At 36.5% G+C, this 13698-nt stretch overlaps 2 protein-coding genes across 2 annotated transcripts; one reads left to right on the forward strand and one right to left on the reverse strand.

Annotated features, from left to right (window-relative positions):
• Positions 1 to 97: 97 nt before the first annotated feature.
• Positions 98 to 4801, reverse strand: LOC142643253 (putative L-cysteine desulfhydrase, chloroplastic). Its single transcript, XM_075817796.1, has 2 exons — positions 3063 to 4801; positions 98 to 507 (listed from the first exon to the last, which is right to left on the reverse strand). The coding sequence occupies exon 1, from the start codon at positions 4414 to 4416 to the stop codon at positions 3067 to 3069; it is 1350 nt and encodes a 449-aa protein (XP_075673911.1). The 5' UTR covers positions 4417 to 4801; the 3' UTR covers positions 98 to 507; positions 3063 to 3066.
• Positions 4802 to 8408: 3607 nt separating this feature from the next.
• Positions 8409 to 13487, forward strand: LOC142643252 (glutamate--tRNA ligase, chloroplastic/mitochondrial-like). The gene is made up of 12 exons (XM_075817795.1): positions 8409 to 8905; positions 9698 to 9819; positions 10289 to 10471; positions 10701 to 10819; positions 10977 to 11025; positions 11136 to 11237; positions 11387 to 11489; positions 11635 to 11698; positions 12083 to 12197; positions 12460 to 12560; positions 12830 to 12986; positions 13076 to 13487. The coding sequence occupies exons 1-12, from the start codon at positions 8530 to 8532 to the stop codon at positions 13304 to 13306; spliced, it is 1722 nt and encodes a 573-aa protein (XP_075673910.1). The 5' UTR covers positions 8409 to 8529; the 3' UTR covers positions 13307 to 13487.
• Positions 13488 to 13698: the final 211 nt, after the last annotated feature.

The raw sequence follows: 13698 nt of genomic DNA on the forward strand, positions 1-13698 counted from the left end.
CACTGACAAGTGATATGGAAAGGATCAACCATCAAACAATACTGTGCCCTGTCGAGCATTAGCAAACATTCCAATGTTTCTGCAGTCCAAGCTTATTGGCATAAAGTCAAATCTCTGATATCATCAGTTATATATACTATCTACTTAAATGCAGCAAACCATTTGAAGGATTTGGATGAGAGCATGCTGCATGCCCTCTTCCATTAGCGTTTGTTGAAAAGTAAAATCAACAAAGAAATTTACATCATTGCATAGAGAGGATAGCACAAGCAACTAATGTAAACTTAAAGTTCAATTGGCAGCTAAAAATTTAAAAGCATATAAATGCCAAATAGTCGGGAGAATAGCTCTCATGGAGCCCAACAGATTGAAAAACATTTCTTCTCAAATCACGAAAGCTAACTGTTCTGCCCTGCTACTTGCCATCTCTGCAGTTTGTTTATCCTCTTATTTTGGGAGTTCATGGTTGCAAAACCATGAAAAGTAGCCAAGCACCAAGCCACACATCTGTTATAAATATATATATAAACGATATTTAGTGCCTCATTTAAGTAAGATAAATAGACAACAACACAACACAACACAAATAAGCAGTAATGACTTTCAAGTTATTGCACAAATTCGCAATAGCTACATGGAATTCACCAAGAGTCTGATAAACATACTGCTCACACATTTACATTTACAAGAGGGATTGAAGGACCAAAAGAAGGCTTCCTCCTTTCATCTCAGTAGCTCCATGCCAACACACAACATTTCTAGGGAAAACCACTTATCTCATAAAGGCATTAATTATCACTACTATGCCTCATGTTTGAAGTGGCTAACAAGAGTTCTATGATTAAATGATTCATTGGTTTCATACCCATGAATAATAACAGGTACTAATAGAACTACATCTGTTCACAGATACAAACACACATGAAATATTCCAAGTCATACTATTAGTCACCAGAAATATAATACAAACACTTTTACTATTAGCACATGAAATAAACTTGAACCGTTGTCAATAAAATTGATCTTTTATTTTTTTTTTCATCACAACATTGAAAAGAAGTTTTAATTCAGCTGACAGGAATGACAAAACATGATTTCTTAAACTGAACCCAGAAACCGATGATAGCTTTGTAAAATAAGAACAGCAAAACTGATGCTAAGGTTAAAATTAATTAAAAAATTAAAAAACACCAACCAAAATAAGATAATGAAGAAGGAATTGGTTATGAGTTTTCAGACTCACAATATGTGGTGTTGCAGAGGTTATGTGCTTTTCTGTTGGGAGGATTCATTGGGATGTTCAATTTTGTCATTCAGTGCATGATTGGGAGCTGGAATCATTGGTTTTGTTTATGGACATTGTCTACTCTTCATCTGTGCGGGGTCTTGGTCCTGAAAAAGTTTGTTGGGAGCTAGCATTGAGTAGAGGTTTTGAGGTTCGAGGATTTTACCTTTCTTTATATCCTCCTACTATCATATCTTTCCCTTGGAAAATGGTATGGCAATCGAGGGTTCCCCCAAGGGTAACTTTCTTTTCATGGTCTGCTTCTTTAGGTAAGATTTTAACAATGGATAACCATCGAAAAAGTTGTATTATTGTTCTTCATTGGTGTTTTATGTGCAAAAGGTATGGGGAGTCGGTGGATCATCTTCTTCTTCAATGCTCCATAGAATATAAATTATGGTATTTGGTGTTTTGTTTGTTTGGAATTCATTGGGTTATGCCACATAAGGCTATTGAGTTGTTCAAGTCTTGGCAGCGTGAGTTCAAGTGACATTGCAATATAGCTATTTGGAGGCTTGTGCAACAATGCTTGATGTGGTGTACTTGGCAAGAAAAGAATGCTAGAAGTTTCAAGGGATGTGAATAGTCTATGCTAGAGCTTAAGTCTTTTTTTCTTTCACACTCTCCTTGAATGGAGTTTGGGTTTATCTCATTTGTAATATTTTTCCCTTCTCGTTTACTTGATCGTGGTAATTTAGGTTCCTAATCTTTGCCCCTGCAGTAAATTCCCAATGTTTTGGCTATAATTTTTAATAATATGTTATGTTACCTATAAATAAAAAAGACTTACAATATTTGGCGACACCATTATCTAACATCAAGTTGGAAAGATATTAGCAGTGCTAAAGGAAAGATATTAGATTATGAATATCATGAGACCTTAGGAACCACTAAGCCAACCACTAATATCAAGTATGAGACATGATATAGAACACGGGGATTGTTCACAAATTAGAAAAAGCCCATGGAAGATTTTAAAGATAAGGAGACAGAAAAGATGCAAGTTATGAATAAAGTGATTTAAGGATAAATACTTACTGAGTTGCCTAAAAAAATGAAAACACATGCTAACAGGTCTGCTGCATAAGCAAACATAATACATTGCATGGAAAAAAAGAAAAAAACACGTTTGAGCGTTTGGCTTTTGCTTATTTTTGGTAGCTTATTTGGATAGTGTTTATCACAGATATGGTTTTTGGTAACTTTTATATTAAATGTATTACAAAAAGCTAAAAGCTAGTTTATTTTTTTTTTTAAAGGCTAAAAGTTAGACTATTTGCAAAAATGTTGAGACAAAAAGCAAAAAGAAAATTTGGTTTTTCCCAGGGATAAAAATAAAAATGACTCAATTTCCAATTTAAATAACACGATGAAATTTGTTGTTCATTGTGCTATTTATTTCATCAAGTTGCATTTTAATGTTGCCACTTTTAAACGCCCAAAAAAAATTGTTTCTATGAAAATATTATGAATGCCTCCTTTTGCTCAGGTTGAAGACTTCAATAAATTCTGGCAAATACCTGAAGAGTGAAGAGTGAAGAGTGATACTTACAGGATTAATAGATGAGTCAGAGTTCTAAATGACAAGACAACCTTATCATCTCCGTAGTTTCAAATAAATTATACAACTTTGAAATCACACTCATTCAACAGAATACTAACTAGAATACTACTTCACAAAAGAGCAGATGAACCAGAGTACTAGACACAAATTGTGCCTTGTAGGACTGAAAAATAGCTTATAAAATCATTAAAAGTAGATGAAAGGAAAACATACCTCTTCAACCATGAAGAAGAGTGCAAGTGAACCCATCGCCAACAAGCTCATTAATTGCATCCCGGAACTTGTGATAATCATCGACTTTGTTGTAGACTTGATAAGAAATCCTTGCATAGCCAGTTACCACATCAACCTCCCCATCTTTTGGTGCCCTGTAATAAATAGGCACTTCCACACCAAACTTCCCCCTCAAATGTGTTCTCAACTTCAAAGTATCCGAATCACTTGAAATCCCCAAACAAGCCGGCAACCCAACCATGATCATGCTAGCACACATCTCTGGAGGGCATCCAAGATTCGTACCCCACGCTTTTGCCAACATCTGCCCCATCTTCACAACATTCTCATGATTCCTCATCTTGATCCCCTCAATACCACCCTCGAACCTATCAACAAACTCAAACACCTTGGGAACCACCAACTGAGCGCTATAGTCCCTAGCCCCAATCCAAGCACTTTCCACGGCCAACCCATTTCCATACTCGTGAGTCACGACCGGATGGTGCAGGTCTAAGCACTGGGACGACTTCCTACAATACAAAAATGCAATGGAAGGCGGGCAAAAGAACCACTTATGCAAATTGCTAGTGTAAAAATCAGCACCAATGTCTTGCATATCAACATCAGTACACCCAATCCCATGAGTTGCATCCACAAAAACTTGATCCACACCTTCCTCCCTACAAATCCTAACCAATTCCTTAACAGGTATAACTACACTAGGCATTGAAGTTATATGATCAATCACAGCTAACCTCACTTTCCTACCATTCGCTTTTCCTTTCTCTAAAGCCTTCCTAAACTCAAACACAATCTCTTCATTAGAATTAACAGGAAAAGGCAAATGTACCTCAATAACATGCCCGCCAGCACGGGTGAGATAGGCCTCAATAGACTTCTTTACAGCACCATAAGCATAGTGAAGCATAATGGCAACGTCTCCTTGATTGAATTTTCCTTCAGCGAAGCTCCAGGCGATGTTTTGGAGGACGATAGCAGCTGCAGTGGTGGCATTATCGACGATGGAGATTTCGTCGAGGTGTTGGGCATTGATGAGGCTTTGGAGGAAGGTGCGGGAGCGGAGAATGCCGGGTTTGAGGTGGGAGAAGTAGAAGTGATCGGGTTGGCTAAGGAATTGGAGTTGGAAGTGTTGCTGGGAGTTGGAAATGGAGGAAGGGCAACAGCCAAAGGAGCCATTGTTGATGCGAGCTATGGTGGAGTCGTGGTGGCTGAATTCTGATTGGATTTCAGCTTCTGTGATGAAAGAAGAGGATAAAGATGAAAGCTTTGGCTTTTTTGGGATGTGGGTATTGGAGTCACCATTGAGATGAGAGTGAGACTGAGAGGCCATTGGTGATGGTGTTGGAGGTTGTAGCTGTAGGGTTTGGAGTTTGGAGAGAAAGGAGAAATGATCAGAAAGTGAGTGACATGAAAAACCATGAACAAGTTACAAGTGGGAGTAATGGGAAGTGCCACATTCCATTAACTGAATAAACTAATTAGCTTGAGACATATACCTTCCACTTCGTTATCTCTCTCTATTTATTTATTTTTCTCTCTTAGTGATAAAGATGAAAGCTTTGGCTTTTTTCGGATGTGGGTATTGGAGTCACCATTGAGATGAGGGTGGGACTGAGCGGCCATTGGTGTGGTGTTGGAGGTTGTAGCTGTAGGATTTGGAGTTTGGAGAGAAAGGAGAAATGATCAGAAAGCGAGTGACATGAACTGAATAAACTAATGAGCTCGAGACGTACACCCTCCACTTTGTTATCTCTCTCTACTTAGTGAGTTTGGTTAGGCTTTTCTAAGGAGTGCATAACGAAAGGGAGTTTTTAAAAAGTGCATATAATAAAAGAGAGATTTTTTTTTTTTTTAAATTGAGTGTTTGGTAAAAATTGTTAAAAAGTATTTTTTTAAAAAATTGAATATTCGGTTAGTACTTATAAAAGTTGCAGTTTGAGGGGTAAATTACTAAAAATGACAATGTCTATATAAAGAGAATTCTTAGTTTTAATTACCTCTTTTAATACAAGTTATGGACACAATATTTTCACAAAAATTACACAATAAAGTCTATATAACAAGTTGTTAATGGTAGAAAAAAAAATGTCACTAGTAGGTCTAGATGAGAACTAATAACAACTTACTATTTAAAGTTTATTATGAAATTGTTATAAAAATATTCTGTCAATAGTATTATTTTTTTCTAAAAAAAAAATAGTACTAATTTAAAAAGTTTAGAAATATAATAAAATGTTACAATATTTTCACAATACTAATTTAAAATTAATCTTTGTAAAATATAATTTCATTAACACTTATCTTTTAAATGAGTTGTTCTAATACTCACAATTTTTGCGCTACCACATACTCTATAACATCACAGTTATTAAATATTACACACCAATCTTTTATTAAATGTCACAAATAGTACCCACTTATCTTTTATTACATCCATATTTTTTTTTCCTATTGGTTTTTTCTCCACCACACACCTACCCCACTCCCATCTCTATCTATTACTCTTTTTCTTTTTCTTTTTCTACTGCATTCCGGATGCACTTTCCCTTTCTCCAGTTCTCTCTTTCTTTCTCTTGCTCTCTCTTTCTTTTACTTTTCTATTTCTACTTGAAGACTCTAGCAATGATAAGAAATAGAGAAATTAAGAACAAGCAATTGCATGCTCCACCGTTGATCGAAGGACACAGGCAGGCATTGTCTCTTTTTTGCTCCACTGTGGGTTGCTTGATTGCTCCACCGTGGGTCAGATGGCTACTGTCTCTTTTTTCTTTTTTTTTTGCTTTATATTGTTATGATTTGATTAATTTTAAGATTGTGTTTTTGAATTTGTATTTTGATTATGCTTGAGTTTAGAGATGTTTAAGAGAAATGATTGTTGTGAATGTTTGATTGAGATTGACTTTAGAGATGTTTGAGAGAAAAGATCAAGAATCTGTTGTTACCGTTGTGATTTTTGAGGACAAAGAACCTATGGGCAATTTAGAAAAAAAAGAAACTCAAGAAAATGTGATTGTGCGCGTTTTGCAACTGGAGCTCTGAGCTCCATTTTGCAAATGCGTGTTTCTTCACAAATATAAAACGCAACTTTTTTCAAAAAGTTGCGTTTTGTGCTGAACCAAACGCACATAAAGGGCTGGTTTTTTTCAAAACATGCCTTTTGGGCTCAAAACGTTGAAACAAACGGGCACTTATTTATTCTTATCTCTTAAACAAGAACAAGATACAAGTGGGAGTAATGGGAAGTGCCACATTCCATTAACTGAATAAACTAATTAGCTTGAGACATATAGCCTCCACTTTGTTGTCTTTTTCTTTTTCTTTTTTTCTTTTCTTTTTTTGGGTAAAGGGGAAATGCGTTACAGAAAACTAGAGACGAGGTTCAGGGATAACCCTGTTACAGACCAATCCATCTTTGTCCAATCCTATAAACTTAGGCAGACCCACAGGCGGGTCTTGATACAAAATAAAATTGCTTGCTTGCCTAGCACCTGTTCTAGCTAAGAAATCAGCACAATAATTTGTTTCACGATAGCAATGCCCAATCTAGACTTGGGGTAGCTAGGAAATCACCTGCCTGCAGTCATCCACGATAGGCATAACAACCAGATTAGCATAAGAAGAATTACAAATAGCATCAACAACAACTCTTGCATCAATCTAGATATCAACTGCAAGAAAATGCATATTAAGACACATGTTAAGACCATCGTGAAGCACCCACAGCTTCGCAATAAAACTAGCAGTAATCCCGATGCTCCTAGAGAACCCTCCAAGCCAATCTCCATACTCATTCCGAATGATTCCACCACAACTAGCTCGTCTCGAGTTCCCCAAGGCTACACCATCTGTGTTCAAACGAACCCAGCCAGGCAAAGGCTTCTCCCATCTGACCTGTATAATTCTTTTCCTACCCGAGAGGCTGGGATTTAAGACACAATGCAGAAATTCAAAAGCAAGGAAAGCAACCTCCTTGTGAATATCAAGCCAAGTGTGTTAGCCTCTGAATACAGCGTTGTTCTTTTGTTTCTATAACAACCAAATGACAAAAGGAAAAACAAATCTCCATGGTGGCTGATTGCTCACTCTACAATTATTATCTTTACAATCTTTTTAAGCCAAAAATAAGGATTATCCTAGAAAAACCTGCTATTTGACAGCACTCCAAGCCTAAGCCAAAAATGATGATTGTCTTAGCTTCCCCTTGGCAAAGAGGGCATTTATTGGACTCACTAAGATGCCTTGTCACAAGGCATTCCCCACACCAATGCTATTATGCAAGCATTGCCACATGAATGCCTTGATCCTAGGTATCAAATCCACCTTCCAAACCCAATGACCCATAAAATCCTCTTCCTCCTCGCTGCACCTTGTGGCGATTGAATAAACCGATTTTAAATCAAAATTTCCTCGATTATCTCCATTCCAAATCAACCTACTATCTTCCTCAAGTGATGATCTCGTTGAATAGGGCATGACACTAACTTCCATGAGAATATCACTAGGAATTTGGAAGGAGATTTTTGACCAATCCCAACCATGCAGTCTGAACACATCCACTTTGTTGTCCCTCTCTATTTATTTATTCTTATCTCTTAATATGGTTATTTCACTTTTGAAAAATGATTGAGTTGGATTTCAATAGTGTTTGCTCTATAAAATTCCAAAAGCCTAAAACTACTACAAATTTTATTTATGTCAATAAAAAAAAAGTGTTTTGCAACCAAATTGGAGAGATTGATTTTAAATATATCAATGGCCAAATTAATTTTGAACCTGGGTGTTGTATTATACCATATGAGATTGTTGCTGTAAAGGCATTCTTATATTTAAATTCCTTTATATATATATATATATATATATATATATATATATTACTTTCCATCGGAGCCAGTCTACTTTTGTTTTGAAATGTACTTTAATATGAAAAAAAGTATAGTTATAAAATTAATTATAGTTTAAGACTAGTAGTCCTCTCAAACCAAAATAATCATACCACCTATTAAAAAAAAAAAAAAAACCTACGCCTACTCACACTCTATAACACAGCTCCCCACCCGTCCCCCCCAAATCTCTTCTGTATAAGAAAACACCGGAGGTCTTGTTTATGGAGTAGCCATGGACTGAGAAAGGTAAGAGTCCATAGTTGGTGAGCTCAGTGATGGCCGCAGATAGGGATTGAGTCGGTTTCGGGTTGGGGTTGGGGTTGGAGGTTTGGGAAAAAATGGGTATGAGAGAGAATGGAGAACAATCACAATAAGAGAGATTTAAAGTAGCACGTGACAAACAGCGTGAGTTAGTGTTAGAGAGAGAAGAATAAGATAAAGCGCTGTTGGTGTTGGGTGAAGCAAACGGCAAAAACGCGAGGCGTGGACGCTAAACTACATAGACATTAGTACATAGGATCACAGAATTGAATTTGGGTTTGAGATTGAGATTGAGAACAATGGCGACGACCTTAATAGGAACAACGCCGTCGTGGATGAGGATTAGTGAGGTTGCTCCTCCTCCCTCCATTTTCCGTCGATCCTGTCTCTTTTTTCACAAACGCTTTGGCAGCAGCAGCAGCAGGAGTTTCTCAATCTCGGCGGCCAGTGCAGAGGATAAAGCAGAAGTAGTCCGCGTGCGTTTCGCTCCTTCGCCAACAGGGAACCTCCACGTGGGTGGAGCTCGAACTGCGCTCTTCAATTACTTGTTCGCAAGGTCCAAAGGTGGCAAATTTGTGTTGAGAGTTGAAGACACTGACTTGGAGAGGTCCACTAAACAATCTGAGGATGCCCTCTTGCGTGATCTCTCTTGGCTCGGTCTTCACTGGGACGAAGGTACCCATTCCCAATTCTTTTTTGCTACTTTTATTCTGTAGCTGCAATACAATCAATTTCTTAACCTTTTTTTTTTTTTTTTTGACACTTATTATTTGCTTGTTTCGCCTATGCTATGCTACTTTTATTTCTAACCATTCAATTTCTATTCTATTTTTCATTATAGTTTTTAAGCAATGCTAGAAAGATAAATACTTCGCCCATGTCTATGCCTACTGTCATATATAGTTTTTTTTAGGGTCCGAGGGTTGCAGTAGAGTAATGGGCATTATTAAATTTAGTCACTCTATTATGAATGTCATAATACATTAGATGGCCCTCAAATTCTGAGACTAATAAGCTGTAGTTGCGGCTAAAAACACAAAGAGTTTCGCAACTTGTTGAGGTGTCAATTTTCCATGTGCCCCTGCTAAGATGCTGACACCATTTTTATTATACACCAATCACAACTTGCCACCTTAACAATTGTGAAAAAATGTGATTTTTTTTTTTTTGGGTATCACAAGACTTAATTGTATTTATTTGTTTATCTTGCACACATTCTAAGCTATGATAGACAGTTGGATACTGAGATGGAGTTGGAGTTGAGTGATAATTGTCTTTGTCTACTCATAGTTAGCATTGCTTGTTTTCATTTGGTTATTATACAATTATATCTGTGTTTTTGACTTGCCTGCTTCCTCTATTCAATTATTTGTAGTAGCACATTGATGTCCTTATACTTCTGAGCGAAAGGTGAATCAATTGATTAAGATATAAACTCTTAGTAATATTGTGTTTTATACTTTGTAGGTCCTGGCGTTGGTGGAGACTATGGTCCATACCGACAATCCGAAAGAAACTCTCTGTACAAGCAACATGCTGAGAAACTTTTAGACTCTGGTTATGCTTATCGTTGCTTTTGTTCCAACGAGGTAATCGTTATTAAACTTTGAAGCTTGTGTTGGTATTACTTACAAGTTATGACATTGGAATAATGAAAAAGTTTTTTTTGATGAAAAAATGAACTTGTAATCAACTTTAATAAAGACTTACTGTTCATAAATTACTCTTATTTTCTATAATGTTTAGCATGGCTAATATCTTGATTTTCATTCCTAGCTCTCTCTCTCCCTCACTCACATTGTTTGAGAGTATAAATCTTTTCTTCCCCCTTCACCATGCTGTTTCAGCAAAACTAGTACCTTTTGGTTTTAATTGTCAGGTAGTCATTTATTTGGACTACAAGCCTTATTAGCACAATCTTTTTGCGTTCTGGAATGCATGTTTTTCGGTTTTTAGTAGTTTCGATCTTCTATCTCAACTTTTCTTTCTGGTCAAAGTTTAGGGGGTTTTGCGAAAATTTATTTTCTATATATAGGTTCTTATCATTATTATCTTCAGGAACTGGAAAAAATGAAGGAGATTGCAAAACTAAAGCAGCTGCCTCCAGTATACACTGGGAAGTGGGCAACTGCAACTGATGAAGAAGTACAAGAAGAGCTGGCAAAGGGAACCCCTTACACATATCGGTTTCGTGTGCCAAAGGATGGGAGTTTGAAAATTAATGACCTTATTCGAGGCGAAGTTAGTTCTTTACATTTTCTGGGCTCCTTGTAGTCTTCTTATTTTACAATTTTATATTATATTATTTTGTTTTTCATTTTTCATTTTCTTTGGGGCTTTTCAAATTCTCAGATGGGCTTTTGCCCTGCCAGCCATCAACTTTAAGTAAATAATCTAGTGGATGTAGCTAATAACATAATGTTAAATCAAGTTGTGTGGGATGTTAACTTTGTTTGATAGTGAAATGAAGGTTAGTTGGAACTTGGACACACTTGGAGATTTTGTAATAATGAGGAGCAACGGGCAGCCTGTTTACAATTTTTGTGTCACAGTTGATGATGCTACCATGGCTATATCACATGTTATAAGGTATTATGTCCAACCTCCTTAAAATTAAGGGAAATTTTCTATTTTCCTGTTTGTAAACATAGCAAGTTTACCATCTCTAATTTTTAATTTTTCTTTACCCTGATCGGGGTCCATGTTATGTTAAGACATCTTATTCTTTCAAAACTTGCATTTTCAGGGCAGAGGAACATTTACCAAATACTTTAAGGCAAGCACTGATATATAAGGTACCGTTAAAAATCTGAATCTTTTTCCTGCTTTTCCTTGCTTTTGGTTATTTTGTTTTTTAACAGCAGAGAGAAACTGATTGTGGTCTCTATACATTATTCTACAACAGGCTCTGGGATTCTCAATGCCTTCTTTTGCGCATGTTTCCTTAATTCTTGCACCTGATCGGAGTAAGCTGTCAAAGCGGCATGGTGCAACTTCTGTCGGTCAGGTAGTTAATCTTTGTTGCTTGAATTTGTACTTCCTGCAGAAGTTGGGGTATGAGGTGTTCTTGTGCTCTCCTTTTTGGTTATTAGCCTTTTCTTGTTAGCCTATATTTTTATAAGGATAAATATTTCCAGCTTTACTTCCATCTAACAGTTCAGGGAGATGGGGTATCTACCCCAAGCAATGGTGAACTACTTGGCACTTTTAGGTTGGGGAGATGGCACCGAAAATGAATTTTTCACCCTTGAGCAACTTGGTTAGTGATTTTGAATCCTCTCTCTCTCTGGAACCATGCTGATAGGCTCATGTGGATAAAAAAAAAAAAAATCTAAAATTTGTGTGTGTGCATTTATTTTTCTTTTGATCAATTTCTTACCTGAATATCTTTTTGCACTTTACAGTAGAAAAATTCTCAATTGGTCGTGTCAACAAAGGTGGTGCTATTTTTGATTCTACTAAGTTTAGGTAAATATGGCTTTTCTGCTACCATATGCTGAGAAAGCTTATTTGTTTGTTACGCCCAGCAACCAGTCCCTTTGACTTGAAGATGTAGAATATGAAAAATGTTATGCAATGGATTTATCAACAAAAAAAAAAAGTTATGCTATGGCATGTTTGTTTACATTTTCTGATGGTTGCATATATTGTGTAATATTCCAAATTTCAAAATTTGATTTCCTTGATTTGATTTTGATTGTTTCTTGATAATTTGGGCTGCCTGTCACTAAAAGCAAAAGATGGTTTATTTCTAAATTGTGGATGTATTGGAGGTTAACTGTCTAATAGTATGCAAGTTTTTATTGTGTATAGTAGTTGCCTAATAGGTTCTCGTATATGTTCAAATTAAAGGTGGATGAATGGTCAGCATTTAGGAGCACTACCATCAGAGGAGTTGATCAAGCTTGTCGGTGAGCGCTGGAAAAGCACTGGTATCCTCAGAGAGTCGGAGGGGACATTTATCCAAGTAAGACTCTTTAGTATTAAAATCTTTTGATTGCATTATGAACTTCAAGTTAGAGAATTGCTTTTCCCTGTGTGATCTTGTAATCCTTGGCAATGTTGTGGATTAAACTGTTATTTAAATTAAGTATGGGATATGTGGTTTGCTGCAGAAAGACAGGTTACCATAGATAATTTATTTCAATTTGGTTTTATGATGTTTTGATATCCTATTATTAAGCAAAGCAAGCATGTTATAATAGTTGAAAGATAATTTTGTATAATAGGAAGCAGTTCAGCTGCTCAAGGATGGGATTGACTTGATAACAGATGCAGACAAAGCACTCTCAAACTTGCTATCTTATCCTTTGCCTGCTACTTTAAACAGGTTATATACCTTGCACTTAATTCTGTTGTTTTATGTTGTCATATGTCATCATTCTTCCGGCCTGATAAACTCTTTCTTTTTTTCTTAGTTGAATACACATTGTGTCATCTATAAATATGCTTTTCTACTGGATTTTATTTCACTTCATTATTGCTCTAAGTACTGTTTGGGAGAATGTTAACTGTAATAAAAAATAAAAAAGCTTCAGAATAGGTTTGGCCCCTAAGAACACAACCATATCTAATTACAAATTCTTTTGCTCTCTGCAGTCCCGAAGCTAAACCTGTCTTAGAAGATAAGCTTTCTGAATTTTCAGCCGACCTCATAGCTGCCTATGACAGTGGTGAACTCCTGGGTGCTCTTGAAGAAGGGCATGCTGGCTGGCAGAAGTGGGTGAAGAACTTTGGCAAATCGCTAAAGCGCAAGGTGGTCTTTAATTAGAGAGTGATATATTTATTTTACTCTCAGTATCTGGCTATGAACTGAAAATCTATCTACTTTCATCCTTATCACAGGGGAAATCACTCTTCATGCCTCTGCGAGTGTTGCTAACAGGAAAACTCCATGGCCCAGATATGGGTGCTAGCGTGCTTTTGCTTCATAAAGCTGAAACCTGTGGTGTTGTTGCTCCAGAAGCTGGGTTTGTGACATTGAATGAGAGGTTTAAAATGCTGAGGCAACTTGACTGGGAAGCATTAATCAAGGATCAGCCTCCTTTGGAGTCTGCTGCTGCTATATCAAACTGAGAATTCACAATTTTGACCGGCTATTTATAAAAATTAGTTCATCCCTATATTTTTTTAGAATGTTGTTTTCTGTTGTCCAGAGCAGTTGGTTTGATTATGAAGGTTCCATCTTTAGTATACCATCTACCATTTTATAATGTTATGAATGCAATAAGTAAGTCTCCCTTCTTTGGATTGGTCACAGAGCATCTATTTTCTGTTATTTAAACGCATGAAATGGTTATGAATTTGAATCAACAATATTCATCCTTAACAATCAATGAAAGATGGCTCTAGGAAATTCTTTATGTGAGCATGAGAGTGATGACAAAGATATGAGGACTTCTTGTTGAAAGTTGAAACTAATGTTTCTGCAATAGACAAGTTTGATTTGATAGGAATTGGAATGTGAA

This window comes from Castanea sativa, chromosome 7 (assembly GCF_040712315.1).
Source record: "Castanea sativa cultivar Marrone di Chiusa Pesio chromosome 7, ASM4071231v1".
Classification (NCBI taxonomy): domain Eukaryota; kingdom Viridiplantae; phylum Streptophyta; class Magnoliopsida; order Fagales; family Fagaceae; genus Castanea; species Castanea sativa.

Bases quoted from the DNA above. Each gene is read 5' to 3' on its own strand.
- LOC142643253 (XM_075817796.1), bottom strand. From the start codon at position 4,416: ATGGCCTCTCAGTCTCACTCTCATCTCAATGGTGACTCCAATACCCAC.
- LOC142643252 (XM_075817795.1), top strand. From the start codon at position 8,530: ATGGCGACGACCTTAATAGGAACAACGCCGTCGTGGATGAGGATTAGT. The intron at 11,238-11,386 runs GTAGTTAATCTT...TCCATCTAACAG, and splicing joins GTGCAACTTCTGTCGGTCAG to TTCAGGGAGATGGGGTATCT. The intron at 12,561-12,829 runs GTTATATACCTT...TGCTCTCTGCAG, and splicing joins TTGCCTGCTACTTTAAACAG to TCCCGAAGCTAAACCTGTCT.